We start from the raw sequence: 17,413 nt of genomic DNA, 5'->3' as shown, positions 1-17,413 counted from the left end.
CCCGTCTCTATGGAGATTGATAGATTTAAGGTCATACTCTGGAACAGTGGTGTCAAACACATTTTCACCAAGGGCCACATCGGCAAAACGGCTGCTCTCAAAGGGCCAGATGTAAAATAAATCTAACTACTTTTTTAACTTGTTAATTAACTGTTTTTGTCTTTATTACTTATTCAAGTTACAAATATTGCATATGAATTTGCCTAGATGTAAAATGTGTAACTGTGTAACTGTGTATCTCCTGGCAAAATGACATTTTAAGACCATCATACCTTTTAATTTACCCTGTCGAGGGCCACATAAAATGATGTGGAGGGCCATATTTGACCCGCGGGCCTTGAGTTTGACACATGTGCTCTGGAACATCCCATACAAACACACAACATAACATGTAAAAAAAACAAAAAAAAACGACAAAACCCATTTTACATTTGAGAATTCAGTTTATATAACAAAGTGGTTATTGTTTAGTATCATAATCCATAACATATTCTATGGAAGGACAGTGTGCATAACCAGCTTCTTTTTAAGCATACAAATTAAACTTTAAACGTTACAAATATAAATGTTTCTAGAGACGATGGCGGAGTTAGGCAGGGATATGGCCGCGTCGCACACAGTTTCATGTTAGCTAGCTGTGTGTCGTTGCTTTTGCCACAATTGGTCGCTATTCAAAATAAATCAATAAAGTAAGCACCCTGGAAATTGGAAGAATCGGTGGCAGCTGGGAACTGTTTACCGCGAGCAAATAGTTCCTAGTTAGTACAGTTTATTTTTTTTTCATTTTTTTTTTTTCAAATAAGCAGAATGAGGTAAAGTGTGCAGTCGCTGAGTACAAAATTCCATCCGTTTGAGCCACTCGTCAACACCAAAATGGCACCTCGACAGTTGTGTAATGAAACCTCGCATACCCCTGCCTCCTCCTTTACACAGTTACCATGATTCCTTGACCCACTCCATGTTTGTTAGTTCAAAATCCTAAAACAAGGGGGCCATAGCCTCTCACTATAAACCCTTAATTACACTAAAAACAGCCCCCGGTGTATGGACAGGCTGCAGGAACAAACACACACAAAAGATGATGAGAGGACGTACTTTACTTACAGGAAAGATGGCCGTCATTGTGGAGGTTTATCGTAAGGTAGCTGCACTGGTTTGGAGGAAATTATATTTGTAAAAAAATAAAACTGATATATTTTTCATGAATAAAATAAAATTGAGTGTATTATGTGTGATGGGTGGATAAAACTGTAAAAACGTCTAGTGTTTTGATATGTGTATGAGACTTCGATTTGGTCATAATGAGGTTAAAGTGAAACTAGTTTAAATGTAGGTTACATGAAACAGTGGATTCCAGCAGGTTTACTCTATTTTCTGATCTTATAATGTTGTTTCCTCATCACAAACAGACCTGGAGTTGTGTTTTGTTTCATTCACACATCTTTAGGCTGTGTTCCTCTCTCAAACACTCTGTTCCACCTTGTGATGTCATCATGTGGTAACACAGGAAGTGCTCCACTGTGTTTTTAAACTCCATACACCTTCACTAGAATCATTTGGAGGAATTGCCAATCTCTACTGAAGGTAAAAGGAAACTGTTCACTTGAAAACCACCACTACGTGACATCACAAGGTGGAACAAAGCATTTTTAGCTTTGGAGATATAGACAGACTAATAATAAAGGTTTACTCAAACATGTGTGAATGAAGCAAAACACAACTCGAGGTATGTTTTTGATAAGGTAACAGCATTATAACATGACTTAAAGCTCACAAGAATCCATTTTGTGTAATATGAAACCTTTAAGATTCAGAAATACGAATGAGGAAAACCCGAACACTGGTGTTGAGTAATGATTGTAAATGACATAATTACATATAACATATAGCATTACTAAAGAATTAAAGAGCACTTTTAGGTGTTTCTGCTCCATCATTTTAACATAGGCAAGTTTGTGTAAATGTCATACACTGCAACCATATTACAGCGCATTTAGTTTAAGGTACATGAACGTCTATCTGCCCTATTTTAATACTACTAATACTACTAACTGAATAAGTAAACTAACTAAAATCAGTCTTATCAGTCTGATCAGTGCACAATATGCATTTAAAAACATCAATAAACTTCCACAATGACTTACAGTGTATATCAAAGCTTATGAATCTACAAGGGGGTCATCAAAAAGGATTTTAAAAACTCCATATACACTTTTTTTTTCATACAAAAGAAATACCACAACAGTTACTCTTTAAAACCACATCTACCTTAAAATGATCCTAATTGGCTAAAAACAACGTCTGTACAATTATAACACAAGGAAACCGGCATTCTCCCTTTGATATATAAAATAAAAACAAAATAAAATTGGCACAAATTGGAAAACGGTGGGTTGGATAAATGACGGTGTAATACTTTTTCGGTCAAAATATTGGGAAAATCTGGAACCAGTTTGGGAGTGAAAACAACCCAATACAAAGCGTAATAATAATGGAACTGACTAGCCGTTTGCACAACCAGGCAAGAGAATGATCGCTCCCTTAAATACGTCTATGGGATCTTTTGGGATGCACCTTGGGGTTAGATGATGTGTTAAATTGCGTTTTGCAGAAGGTCGGAATAAAAATCACACAATCTCGTCTTTCCAGGTCTCCGGAATTCTAGTGCAGGGAATCCTATTAGGTCTCTTTGTGATTACCGCTTGCCGTTAAACCAGCAGCCTAAAGCAAAGTTATGACATGATTAAACAGAAAGTACTATAGTTAAAGGACACTGCAGTTTTGGAGATGTGGTCTTGTGCACTTGTATTCAGTGAGCGTGTGAGTTGAGCTTGTTTAGTGGAGCATCTGCTTACATTTAGGGCAGTGAGGGGACAAAACCACCCTTGGCATGAATATATGAATAATACAGAGTGGCCTGTCTGACACTGGGTCCTTGGCACAAAGATGTTTTTTTTTTCCTTTTCTGCGTGGTTGTGAAACATTTTGTAAATCTTGCTGAAAATTCTGGTTCAATTTTGAAATAAAGAGCGAATAGTAAGATTTTGTATTAATTTTGTGTAGTTAGAAAGAAAAACGTTAGCTTTGACATTCTAAAAAGTACAAAATAATGTGATAATAAGCTGTTATTATTCGAAATTTGGCATTATTTGAAAGCCCAGACTTTGAAAATTCTGTTATTTTTACGGTCTACATTGATCCGTTCTTATTCCACATCACGTCAACATCATATTATTTCAAAATCTGTGTTAGGATATTGGCGTTTTTCCGATTCTAGAGTGGGTTGTTGTGTGTTGTCCTACTCCCAGATGGAGGCAAGAGACAGTTTTCCTTATTGATTACATTCAACTTTAACATGAAATATCCACAAGGTAAATTCACAAATGTTGAACCTGCTCGTTTCATCTGACTAGACCAAAGAACTCACTGTATTACAACAAATATCTCGATTTTAACAATACTCATTTTAGCTGTATTGAACATTATTGGCTCATAGAATGTTGTGATAAACCAACGTCATTATTTAAAGGTCCACTATGCAATTTTTTTCTGTTTAAGGCTTTGACACCTGGTTGTCTCCATGGATACGTCACTGCACAAACCAAATATTCCACAGTATGAAATTCAATGCATGTATCTAAGCGGACACCAAACCAGGTATTTTTTTTGCAATATAAAACACCTGTAATTGAATGAACACAAGATAGATACGTTTAATCCCATACTGTGTTACTATGGAAATACTATCTACATGCAGAACATCACAAAAGTTACATAGTGAACCTTTATGAAATTGTCGCATGTTGACATATTCATAAATTGTGTGATTGTGTGATAAATTTGCGTGAGTAGCAGACACATTATATAGACAATTATAGCGTCAGATGTCTGTACCCACAAGCCTTCAGTGCTAAAATCAATGGTCGTCTATAGCGTTGATATTAATACAAGAAACTCTCCATAAAACGCATCGATTCTGTCAGTACATGTGCCGCTTTGTAGTAGTTTTATAAGTGTAGTACTTTGAGTGATTTTTCCCAAATGGGTTTTACATTTCTAAAATAAGATTTGTTTTGAGGCAAACAAAAGCAAAGTAATACGGCTACAGTCATATTTGAAAGATGATCAATTGTTTCTTTGTGCAATGCAAAAGTCTTCATATTGTATGGATATCTGGGACATTTGTATTGTTGTTTTATTACATCTCAATCCCTTAAATTGGATGAAAGTACTTTTGAAAATGTGTATTATTTCTGCACATATGAATGCACGTTAATATGCTTTTGAGAATCTATTTTAACAATGGCCCACGTAGGTTTAAGGTCATGCAATTGCGAGCAGGAATAATACGCTTTTGGTCAGGAGAGTGCAATCAAGGACACCATTTGCATATTCCCAAAAAAAATGCCATTATAGATTACAGTGGAGGGTTTAAGTCATCCGGGGTCATTCTTGTGGCTTTGCAGGATCTGTAAAGAATGCTAAAGTTAAACTGTTCGCCTGGAGACTATGTTATAAAGAAAGTAGGAGTAAACAGGAATCGTCGGCGGGTTGCAAACATGCACAGCGTTTGATATCTTTTGATTCACTTCACAGACATCTGCCACCTCCAAGCTGAAGCTAAGGACGGTACAGTGTGTTCTTAGCTTACATTACAGCGCAGTCCATCTTGGCAAAAATAAAATGAAAAAATGAATTACATTTTTTAAAATTCCAACACCCTAGAATGTTTTTATGTCCAAATTGCGTAGTACTTTGATTAAAAATGGATTAGGTTAGAATGGCCAGACTTTGACCAAAAAAAAAAAAAAAAAAAATTAAAATTCATGAAATCTTGTGAGAGCTGTGGTCTGTTAATTTTTCTTTTTAGAGTGATGAGGAAGAAGTGAATAAATATGTAAGGCTTGAAATAGTAATGTCTGTGGTATAGTTTCTTCAACCCACAGGAACCTGCAGCTTGGTGAAGGTTTAAGCAGAGCAGTGTAGCGCCCCCTGGGTCAGATATGGTGAAGATGGTGGTACAGGTGTGCGCCTGTTTGCCGGCCTCTTTGGCACTTGTCGAGCGTCCGGTGGTAGGCGCGGGCGATCATCGAGCTTGGTGGTTTGGGTTGTGTCGTGAGCGGGATCTTTCTAGGACTGCACGCCGGTTGTCTGCAATCAGAAAAAATGGAAAGACAAAAGAGTTAGGTTAGTGAAAGTGCAAACCATGCGCGGTAACACATACATCCTGGAAAATACTACTACTATTAGTATTTACAGTGGTATGTTACAAGCAGAAGTAGCAGTACATGCATGCTTTCAACCCTACGTTTTACCTCCTGCTTTAAAAACAAAACAACAACAAACAATAACAGCAAACAGACCCGGCCAGTGGCATGTGTGTAGTGTGTGTAGTATATCTGGGTAGTCGCCAAATAAATCCAAATGAAAGAGGTGGGCAACTACAAAAGTTACATTTGTTGATCTAAATCAGAGGTGTCAAACTCAATTTCACAGAGGGCCACATCAGCAAAATAGTTAGTGTCAAATTTGCAAAGATATAAAAAATATGTCTGTGTAACTTCTGATAAACTGACTTTTTAACATGACATACATTTAAATTGACCTTGTCGCGGGCCACATAAAATGACATGGCGGGCCGTATTTTGCCCCCGGGCCTTGAGTTTGACACATGTGATCTAAATAATTCTGTTTTGTTTAAAATCTTCTACAACAAAATAAATTCAGAACTCATTTGAGGAAGCCTTCAATTAACGGACTAATCTCTCCAAACATCTTAGCAAAGGTACGCAATATTACAGTATGTATTTCCATGGATGGAGGAAGAAGGGATCATTGGAAATTTTGTGTAGGGCGGCAAAAGAGTTAGGGCTGGCACTGACAACAAAGTAAAATGTATATTCGAAAGAAGCTACCCCTGTATTTGGGAAGACAGTAGCTCAGTTGGTAGAGTTCTTGTGTTGTGTTTCGAAATGGACGGCAGTGTCTGCGTACACTGGTGTATGAATGTGTGTGTGAATGGGTGAGTGTTTCCTTGATGTAAAGTGCTTTGAGTGCCTTGAAGGTAGAAAAGTGCTATAGAAAAACATGACCATTTACCATTACCATGACCAAATTGAAGACATGCATTATAAATCCTTCTGAAAGACCAAAACAACTAACATTTATCATCAGAATCACCTAAAAACATACATACATTTCAAGTGCCGCTGTCTGGACCCGATATTCAGCTTTCACTTAAGTCCATAAATGACCTTATCAATACAAGTAACTTTGATTAAAATGACTACCTCCTTATGAGAGTAAAATTTGAGTTATAATTGTGCGTGGGCAATAACCAAGACGGCTCTGAGAAGAAAAGAAAGAACACAGGAGAGTGCAGGGAGCAGAGCAGCAGGGGGGAAGCAGAGCACAGGAGGCTGCTGAGGTGCTTGTGTCTGCTGTCATAGTAACTCACAGACAGAGGGTTCAAGAGCCCTCCGTCTATTCTCACATCACACAGAGCGGGCAGGGAGCAGAGCAGCCAATGGACGGCAATAAACAAGGAGCGCAGCAACAATAACACGCACACTACAGGAGGCAACAGCGAGTAAAGACTGCGATGGAGAAGATGAGTGTCGCTACTGTTTTAATTCAATGAAGGGTGGTCACTCAGCATAACAGACAATGGCCAGTGTAAAGATAGTCCAAGGTTTTTTTTGTTTTTTTTAATAATACAACATTATTAATTATGCAAAACATGTGCCAGTGTTACCAAACGGGCAGGGACTGAAATACAGCTTTTACACAGCCCAGTTTTTTCAAATTTTTATCAAAATATGCAGTCATTCCAGCTCAATTCCTTACCAAAAAAAACATGGATTCCTATTATTGTCATATTTATTATTCCTCCAAATGAGGTTATCACTAAAAAAAACCCCATCTAGAACACATCTAGAGAAAAGTGTGCCAGAGCTTGTGAGACAGGAATCTATCACTGGAGAGTATTGCATTTAAATAAAGGTTTTGGGGACTGACCTTTATAAATATGATTCACATATTCCAAGGTCAAACCCACCACATTGGATCTACATATTTCCACATTTTGACAGATTTCAGACCATTGTAGAAACCCAAAGTTTCAAAGCTGCAGCAGACATCACTTTGAAACTGGAGTGTATTTGTGCCTGCAGCCTGCAGTGACAGCGAGCCATCTCTTGTGGAGTTTGTGCTCACAAAGTCAACTTTGTACTTTGTTGTGGCCAGCTCAGTGACAGCCTGCTCACACTTCCCTCTGCGCTTCAGCTGCTCTGCCCAGAAAAACCCAGAGACGCCCAGAGATGCCCAGAGCACGAGCAGGAGGCCAGGTGGCAGGTAGGCTGGACACTACCAGGAGATGACCGGAGGCACCGCCACACCGGGCCCGCCCACACCCAGCCCGCCCACATTGTTGCTATGGTGCCCAGCCCATTACTCAGGGCCTGCTGCAGGGTGCCAGGCGTCCCGCGCTGGGCAGTGTTTAATGGCACTCATTCATCCATCATGTCAGGTAATGAGCAGAGACTGACACACTCCAACGGGCTGCCACCACCAGAGAGGAGGTAGAGAGAGGAGGAGGGGGAGGAGAAAAAGAGAGGGAAAGAGATGGAGAGAAGAGGAGAGAGAGAGAAGAGGGGAGGAGAGTGTAGAGGGGAAGTGGGGGCAGAGGTAAGAGACAGAAGAGAACTCTTTCAGATTGGACTGCAGAGGCCCATGCAGATGGTGCACAGGAGGAGAGCAGGAGAAGAGGAGGTGAGGAACCTGCAGCACAAATGTTCATAAACAAACAAAGTCCTCTGCTTGAACATACTTGACACTGAGCTGTTTGAGGTATACTCCCATGTAAATTTGAGTTCATTTCATAGTCTCATCCTTTGCACAGGTTAAGTGCCTTTTATTATATGTTTCACATCGTGGCTAAAGAGGGAGCAAAATGAGGACAAGGAGATGACCGCGGAGTACTTTTGCTCACCACTGTGAAGAATCTATGGCACCTGCACTTCTCTGGACACACCCGGTGTAAATATCCAATAATCCTGTCCAAATATGGACCTCAATTATGTGGGCTGTGGAAAAGTTCAGCATTTTGTTTTTGATAAAATGTTATGCTCAATGGGACATTTTTAGCTTTTACCAAAACACAACCAAGGCACTACTAAATAATACAAGTTTAGTCAAGGTCAGCACAGTATCTGTTTTCTAAGCTAAGTTTCACAGTTAAAACAGCATTTCCTCTCTATAAAGTGTAGTAAGTCCTGGTACCTGCAAACATTTAGCCTTTAACTTTGGTATCGATGTGCCCCTCTAGAACTACACTGCTGTCATTCCGTCCTGGGACAGCAGATAAAGAGAAAACAAAGCAGGCCTATTAGCGTGGCACTTGTTGCAGGTAGAGCTACAGAGTCGTGGGCAGCGTTTTCGGTGCAATAAAAAACTGAAAAGCCCCTTTTGGGGGTAATTGTGCCTTGGCTAACTGCCTGTACATGGCAAAGCTCTCATGAAAGACTTAGTAGAAAAGATAGTAAAACATTTTGAAGGCAAAACGCATCTCTTCTCAGCGGGTCCTTGAACGCATCACTATCTGCTCCTCATATAGACTTTTTTTTAAATCTCAGTGCATAAAAGCTCATTTCTTTCCTACCTCACATCAATCTATCACAACAATTGAACAGAAAGCAGTCATTTCTACAGGGAGAGACATTACAGCTGGGCTCAAATGGGGAACACTTTGAGCGCACACAGGAATAGACAGACACAAATTGAGGTTGAGGAAACGACTAACTCTACGGAGGGTAAGGTTTTCTACGAGCTCTGATTGCGACGCTCTCAAATGCTATTGGTTTTGATGACTTCTTTACCTGCTTCTCCCATCGGCGGTGTCTGTTTTTCCTGGAGTTACAATGAGGTGAAGACACAAGAAAAGAAGGAAGCAGGAGTCAAGTTATGTGACAATTGAACAAGAGCAGAAAAGATGTGGGCTTAAATATGACTTCATTAAAACAGCAGTATGCAGTCTATATATACAGGGAGGTAAAGATGAGGCAGGTCAAAGCTACAGGAGTTATACTTTTGATTCAGAGTTTCAGGAGAGACAGGAGAGCACCAAAGAAGTATTTGTACATGTTAGGTGTGGAAAAAAAGGCATATTCTAGAATAAATCTGACCAGAAACAATTTCGACAAGTTTTTCGACTTGGTTTACATGGGAAAGTACAAGGCCACAGCAGATCAATAGAACAATAAAGCAAATACAATAGTGATAAATGAGTATAAGTACTTCCTGTCTCGTACCGACCTTTGACACCACTCCGTCAGCATCATCCACCTCTCGAGTATTTGCCGTTTATCACAACAGGAGATATCACAAAATACCCCAATACCAACAATAAATGTATTACTTTTTAATATTACGTTTTGATTTTCTTTCACAAAATTAAAACAATTATTTCACTTTGTCAGTTTGAATGAGTCATGAAATAAGACACAAAAGTTTCCAGGAGAACTTTTTGCAGAACGCTCTGACTGACGCACGCTCAAAGTTTTGATACTTTTATAACACTTGGAAAATCATGTATTAGATAAATCGCTTCTTATAAAAATTATAATTTATAGTTTCAGCTCAGTTTTGATCCACTGTTGCAAAGAAACACGCAAAAAATGCAGCCTCATGAATATGTGTGATGAATATATCGTGGTACTGGTATCTGAGTATTGATACCACTAAACCTGCAGCGGAAAAGTTTTAGTTAAGAATCTGCCAAAAGCAAACAAATGTAGACGTTACGCTCACACTCATACATACAAAATGTCATGAACCAAATGCGGTAATTGTTTACAAAGAATGCCATACTTAATTTAAATAATATATACCACCCTTTTCCCGAAAACTAAAAACATGACTTACTGCCTGTAATTCAAAGTGTATCAAAACAATCTCACCAATCAAGACTGGACTACAGCACGGGTAACATGAGACGACTTCATAACAACTAAAGGAACCTTAATCCCCGCTGCATTCTGGTCTGGGTGCCTTCCATTTAAATGTCATTCTTTGTTAATCCAAACTATAAAATATGCCTTTCTCCCCAGAACAGATTAAAGTTCGTCAACGCTTTACCATAATCAGACATCTTGAGCTAATTACACCGAAATTACATCACGATAAAGCACTCTATGCTCCGGAAAAACTGCCAGTTATCTATCACGTTTTTGAGCAACGTCTACAGGCTAAACGGGAAGGTTTTTTCACGGCGTGTTGGTTGGATCTCTCCTGCCTAGCATCACACTTCGGGCCCAACGTCTAAACATGGCAGTAGCATTCATCAAGGCAACAATAACAAGGTCAGGCTAGCGTAATCAGCAATCATGTGTGTAAATAGCTAGTGGAGAACAAGCTGCGAAGCATGGAGAGAATCTTTTATTTAGCGAAAACCGAGCTAGCTTCGACGTCATCTGACATGTCATGGCCCTTGGTTAATTTTGTTGTGATATTTGGACAAGGCAATGTGTAATAATGGTGATTAAATTTGACCTGTCGTGAATAAACATGCATTGTGCCTGCTAAGTGCACGCCACAGTCTTCTATCAATTCTTTTCATCTACTTTTCTTTTTCTTTTTTTTCCTGAAATGTTTTCCTGCCTCGGAGCTATGGAGTAATAGAGCTCCCTACAAGGAAACAAGATACTGGGTATAAATGGGATGCAGGCGCAGAGAAGCTATTTCTCCCCTGCTGAAAGTTATGGGGCGAATAGTGCAAAAAACATTTGCGGGGAACACAGGCTCTCGATTAAGGTTAAGAGTAATAGGGTAAGGGACAAATCCAGGGTTGCTAGCTAAAAGTGACTTTGTATGGGAAGTGTAGCAACAGGGTAAGGCAGCCATGTTATTGTCAGTGATCTTTTGTATCTATAGTTCAGTCTTGATTAAATGTTTACAGTCAAAACATTTGGAGATTTAAGGGAGAATTATGTTACTGTAACACTTTTCAAAGCTTTATGTTTGGTGCACTACATTGCTTTATGATTAATTGTTGTATTTAGTAGACGAGGGTGACCAGACTTTCAAAATTAAAAACTAGGACACACCGGTGTTGGGATGGTTGGCATAAATAAAACATTTTTTTTTTTTCCATTCTCGAATCACTTTTGGGTCAGTATATAAATTAAGGGACTTCTGTCGGTGCATTTTTTTATACTACATATGCAATAGGAAATGCTTTTTTTGCATATAGAAAGGAAATACTCATTTCTCACTATTCTATCTAGTTTATTATTCTATTGATCCACTGTGACCAACATACTCCCAAGTAAATCAAGTGCTTGTCTAAATCATTTCTGGTTGAATTTATTATAGAATTTTCTTTTATTTCAAACCGCATTGTGCAGTGCCTTGTACTACTCCCAGTACCTATTGTGTACAAATACTTAGAAACACTTGTGGCATCATAAATTTTTCAGTTAGCCTAATGTTAAACCAATGGAGATGTAAAGATTCTAAATACTAGCCTCAACGTTCATTCAAATGTTTTCTGATACTGCAGAAATATAGATGTATTTATGAGTGGTGACCCAGCAGTTTATTGTGTTGTTCCTGTGCTTTTTTATGTTATTTTCGCTAAAATCTCTCTATGAATGTTTTTTTACTACTGCCACAAAAATTTCCATGGCAACGTTCCATCCTCTATGTAAAATAAATCTGAAAACTGTTTTTCTCTTTGACAAGAAGAGCAAAAAACACCAAAAATTAACAAACAAAAGCTGCCAGTAATATTTGAGAGATAATGTAGAGATTTATAGAACAAGCACATCAAGGAATCAACTTTATCTCGCAATGGTAAAGACAGCACATAGAAAACATCTAGAAAATTACGCTCATCACTGACAAAATTAACTAATTAACTAAAAGTCTAGCGTGAGTAAAAGATATTCAACTTTTTTGCAGAAAAGTACAAAAAGTCACACAAGAATAAAAATGAGAAGCGAAAGTACATAGCAATTATCCCTTGTAAGTTACCATACCATTTTCACACCTTGAATTCTCACCTCTCACCATTCTAAACTATATCTGTAACTTAATAAAGCACTTTGAGGGCTATAACCAACTGAATGTTAGTTAATTTTTTTATTTATGCATCTATAGCTAAATATTTTCGGTAAATACAACCAATGACAGTGTCCAAAGCATCCAAAACTATTAAAAAAATAAATAAAAAAACAGTGGTGCATTTTTGACTCAGGTCTCCATGGAAACGGATAAATATGCAACCCAATTCGCCAGAGAACATTTCAACCTCCTCCTTCCGCACATGAAGCTATACATAGTTCCCTCTGCAGCAGTTTTCTCCTGTGCTTGGACGCTTTTGTACAAACTAATACATGTGCTTGCTTTCAAACGCTATTGTGGAGAACCAAAATGGCAGCAGTTTCACAGCGAGAGGAATGCTGTGACAGAGAAATGCCTCCGACAGCTCTGGGTAAGCACGCTGAGGCAAGAAACTGAAATTCTACCATTTGGGTTCAATGTGGCTTTGACTCACTTTTGGTCCTTTTCAACTTTTCTCACAACTCTCCTTGCGCTCCTGGCAACAGCTAATCCCTGAATGGACATCTAATTGTGCGATGCTATAGGTGCGCTAACCCAATATGTTTACTGAGGTCTGAGTCCAACCTCACGGATAAAATGAACATGAATAGATAGGCAAAATATTCCTACACGGTTCTCCAATACTTTACTAAAATGTAGTCTGGACAGTGATTTTATCTGACAGAGTTCAGATGGGCAATACTGACAGATGGATTAGCCGATCAGGGTGAATAGTTTGTCCGTAGCAAAACAAACATGGCTGTCATTCAAAGCACTTTACATTAAGAAACCACTCAAACATTCACACACACATTCATAAACCAGTGTACAAAGACAGTGGGGGCAAGGAGGGTTAAGTGTATTGCCCAAGAACTCAATGGCAGCATTCATCTATGGGAGCTGGAATCGCACCGTCAACCTGTGGGTCAGTGAGTTTGATCGCGTAACCAGTGATGTTTATGCCGAGTGCTAGATTTGAACTGTCAACCTTCAGATCAGTGGACAAACACAACTGAGCTACTGTCGCAGAAGAAAGAAGAAGAAGAAAAAAATGAAAAAATCATAGCAAATTTCTAATAAATGAAAGAGTGAGCCACCAAAATAACCAAATAAACAAACCTAATTGGACAGCTCTATTTGAACTGAGACTCAGATGCGGTGGAGGCTAAGATCTTCTGTACTGAATATACAGATAGAACCAGGCAACTAACAGCAATAAGAGTAAAAAAAGGGCTAACAGTGGCAGAGTTCTTAGATTATTTTAAGCTATCAGTTCATTTAGCAAAGGCGGAGAGTTTAACATTCCGACATTTACATCGCTGATATTAAGACCAAGATTGGGCCCTGGGGTCTTTTTTTACTATAGACGCTTCACGGTGAATAAGTTTCCAGCAAAAACAAGCGAAACCGTCCTATCAGTAGATCTGGCTCGTGTGTGTACAAAGCTGCTTTTCGCCCTGACAGTTTGTATATAGAATATGAAGGCACAGTGACAAGGAGGAGAGATAAACGGTAACAACCGGGATATGTTTGGCAGAGAGTGTGCTGGTCATAACACATGTGATCAGTCTTGACGGGGCAGGGGGTGCGGTTAATCTCCCCACGCCAAAATCACCGCTCTATCTCTGCCATAAGCTATACACAGCAGACTGACCCATATAGTCAATACAGCCATTTTTTTCCACTAAAGGCAGACATTTTAACCTGCGTCTCCCTCTATTTGTGAAATCTCAGAGTTGCCAACCTATTTTTGTGGCATAAACATTGTTGGTACGTACAAAGGGTTTACAAATGCGTTTGACAATCACAAAAACGCTCTATGAAAAAGTAGGTTGGCCATTGCTATCTGTCAGAAGAGAACAACACTGTATACAATGTATTTATAAAGGGACTAGCTGATAGACTGCCTGAATATCCCACTTGCTTGTTGAACTTTGCTTTCCCAAAAATGGAACATGTTTCAAGGACATACAAAACTGGATACACTGGTCCTACATATGCACTTTAATAATCTGGGGATGAATACTCACATCTGCGCCTGTTTTTAATGTTTTAAATGGACCTATATAGTTATTTTTTTTGTTTCTAGTACGCAAATGAAAAACGTTAACTATCACAAATACTTGACACCACTTTTAATAATGGGATAATGAACATTTAATCAAACTGTGGACAAATAGTAAGTACGTAACCACCAAATAAACACAACTACTTAAGAAAGGACACACAAATCTCACGCCATAATGACACTGAAATAAATTAACTGTTGTTCTACATTGTGTGGTTGTATATTACAGCTGATATTTTTTTGTGTATCGAATAAAATGTGAACATATAGTTTCAAATTCAACTGTTCACGGGGCTTTTTCATGTTTTGATACCTTATTGACTGAAATGGAACACCTATTTTGCTCAGTCATTTTTAGCAGGCGCCTGTTTTTGCCAACATATGTCAGTCGTACGTCCCATATTTATACACAAATCCTTCTGCGGCTAAGAAAAGTTTATCTTCGCAGTTGGAGAGCTTTGACAGTTTTCTAGTGGGGACGAAATAGAAGCTGAAAATAAAAAGAGTGTTTGTGCATGTAACACCTGTGTGTACTGTGGACCTTATGCTTTCTGTGGATACACGCGTACACTCCAACACAAATCCATCACTTTCCTTGAAGCCGGGCTAACATTTGTCTTTTGATTGAAAACAACAAGGCCCGACGCACTGGTGTTTGGGCCCGATGCCTCGCCGGGCCCCTTCGGTTCACAAATCTCCTTAAAATATCTCTGCTGGACTCGATTCCTCAGTCACGGAACAATGCCCGTTGGCAGAGTGGGATGCAGCGGAGGTGCGCAGAGCCCAAATGAACAGTTATATGAAAACACTTTGCGATCGATCCGAGCCTGAGGCAAAACTCCCATTCATGATTGTCCTCTCAGCAGTCGAGTTTCACTAGGCAGGCTTCAACTAAGTCTGGCCATGAAACAAAACAAATATCCTCCAGAGTCCGTCCCTAAAAACAGCTACAAGAGAAAGGCAGCACCTGTTCGCCAGCTTCACTTTGGAGTTTGACACGGCCGCGCACTCAAGTCTTCACAGTGGGGCTGCTGGGCACTGCCTTGATTATTAGGCTAACTTTTTATTCTCCTGGAAAACTGTGTGCTCCACTAATATAGACACTATAGAGACTTGATTAATTGTACAATGGTGTTTCAGAACAACGGCAAACAGAAGTGTACACATTTGAATTCTTGTACAGAGCTCTCAGGGGTAAAACAGGTTCCTCAGAGAAACATAGACTCGAAACCACATTTGAATAGAGCCATTATTTAAAAGCAGGCACACAACTACTAGGAATAAATATTGTATATTGCACATTATAATGAGGTAGTAAAACAGTAATATAATACAGCAAGTTATCAATACTTTACTTTGGCCATCAGTGTGACTGTGGCAGGCTAGAAACTGTGTGGCATTTTCACTCTTGTTGAAGCTGAAAATAAAGCATTTATATGGACAAGAGCAGAAAGAAGAGTGAGTTAGCTGGAGATTTGGTAGTGAATTGTGAATTTATGATACATTTTTCATACAAATACGCAAATTACAAGTACTTTTCTTGCCTTGACTGTGCATATGGGGTCTTTTGCGAATACCATGTTTCCTTATAGTTATAGGACATAGTTTAGGAAAGGACATATTTGTGATGGTTTAGGTAGCCAAAAAAATCTTAGCAGATCCTTGCGAGCTGAGTTTTGGTGTCAGGAAGTCTCCTAAATTACAACACAGATTTACCTCCATAACCCCACATTTGATCAGGGTCGCCCATATGAGAAGGGCACTGTACATTTCATGCTAGATGGGCCCCTGCTGGTGTCAAATACGCCATGTAGCTGTGTGGGTCTGGTGATTTGGAGCTTCAGCAGTGTAGCGCCGTGACCAGGAAGCTGCAGGCAGGAGCCATAGAGAGCACAGATGGGGCTATGGGAGAGCTGAGCCAGGAGAGAGTCATCCATCAGGCCAAGCGCTCGGTGCCTAGGGGGCTCGCTCACTGATCCTATAAGACTGATCGCGCCGCAGTGGGAGGCCGGGCCCTCACGGCACGGACAGCAGTGTCTGGCCCGCTCCACTGAGGCTTGATCTGAGAGAGGCCGAGCCAGAGCGCTGACCTGCTTCTGTTTGGATTGGGAGGCAGCGCAGTCTAGATTACAGATAGTGGAGTTTTAAAACATGCCAGAGTATGTGAGTGCAGAGAGTGACTTGGGTTCATATCTGACATCTGAACCTAAACAAGTCTATGTAATCCAAACAGACATGTGTCTAAAAATAACAGCCCTGAGTGTGAGTGTGAGTCTGCTCACACTCAGGTCCCATGGTACTGCAGTTAGACATGTAAAAGTTGATGAAGTGATAGAATCCAATGACTTTATCAACACTTCCATAGACCAGCGAGGTCAACAGCAGCACAAGCCAGGTCCACGACAGCCAAGGCTCATCAGAGGACTGACAGGTGAATGAGTAGACACAGAGATAGTTAGACAAATGGAAGCTAAGATATAGTCTGACAGACAGATGGGAGCGTAAATGGATGGTTTGGCAGCATGATAAGGTAAATAGGCTGATGGATCACCAAACAAATGTGGGAGGAGGAAGAAAAGTCCAAGAGAAGAAAGGGGAAGAGGAGCTGCCTGCAGACAACACAAGATAGGAAGCCAGATAGGCTGATAAACACAGATGGATTGTGTTGATACAAGGGGAGGTGGGGCAAGATCGATAGATTGTTTTATTCTATTTGCCTGGCAAACTGCAGATTTGATGTGGCTGCTATCATGGCGATCTGTTTCCAATGACGGCAGACGTGACGGTTACAGATGGTGAGATAGCGACACATCTCAATCTTTGGCTAGCCTCAATAGAGTCTAGCTAAGCTCTTGAGCTATCACCACCTCCAGTGTCATCCTCTCTGGGTGTTACATGCAAGACACACGGCAATCCCATTTTGCTTAAAATTAGAATTTCTACAATGATTTCTTCAAGGTAACATGATAATCAAATACAAGATATCTCAACAACTGTATTTATAGAGCTGTCTAACAACATTTAGAATATGCAATTAGCAATGTTTAGTGATCTGGTGTTAAAAGTCAAAACATATGACACATTGGTCATAACAAATTAGTAAAATTTGTTATGTAAATGCTATGGTCTTATAAATACATCAAACATAAAGAAACATGCGATATCTGCAACAAAGAGACTGAAGAGAAGGTAAAGTCAGGACACATGTGAGAAAAGTCACAGGGGCACGGGGGAATGGAACATGCT

General features: G+C 39.6%; 1 protein-coding gene across 7 annotated transcripts in view; it reads right to left on the bottom strand.

Moving 5' to 3' along the window:
- Window positions 1–423: 423 nt before the first annotated feature.
- The window catches only part of diaph2 (diaphanous-related formin 2), a 400,637-nt gene continuing 383,647 nt past the window's right edge, over window positions 424–17,413 (bottom strand). For all 7 annotated transcript variants that reach the window (XM_055224546.1, XM_055224547.1, XM_055224551.1 and 4 more), the window contains one exon: window positions 424–5,151. In XM_055224546.1, coding sequence (XP_055080521.1) covers window positions 5,087–5,151 — 65 coding nt within the window. In that variant the 3' untranslated portion in view covers window positions 424–5,086. The remainder of the gene's footprint in view (window positions 5,152–17,413) is intronic.

This window comes from Periophthalmus magnuspinnatus, chromosome 10 (genome assembly GCF_009829125.3).
Source record: "Periophthalmus magnuspinnatus isolate fPerMag1 chromosome 10, fPerMag1.2.pri, whole genome shotgun sequence".
Lineage (NCBI taxonomy): Eukaryota > Metazoa > Chordata > Actinopteri > Gobiiformes > Gobiidae > Periophthalmus > Periophthalmus magnuspinnatus.
This window is presented reverse-complemented; position numbering and strand designations above follow the sequence as displayed.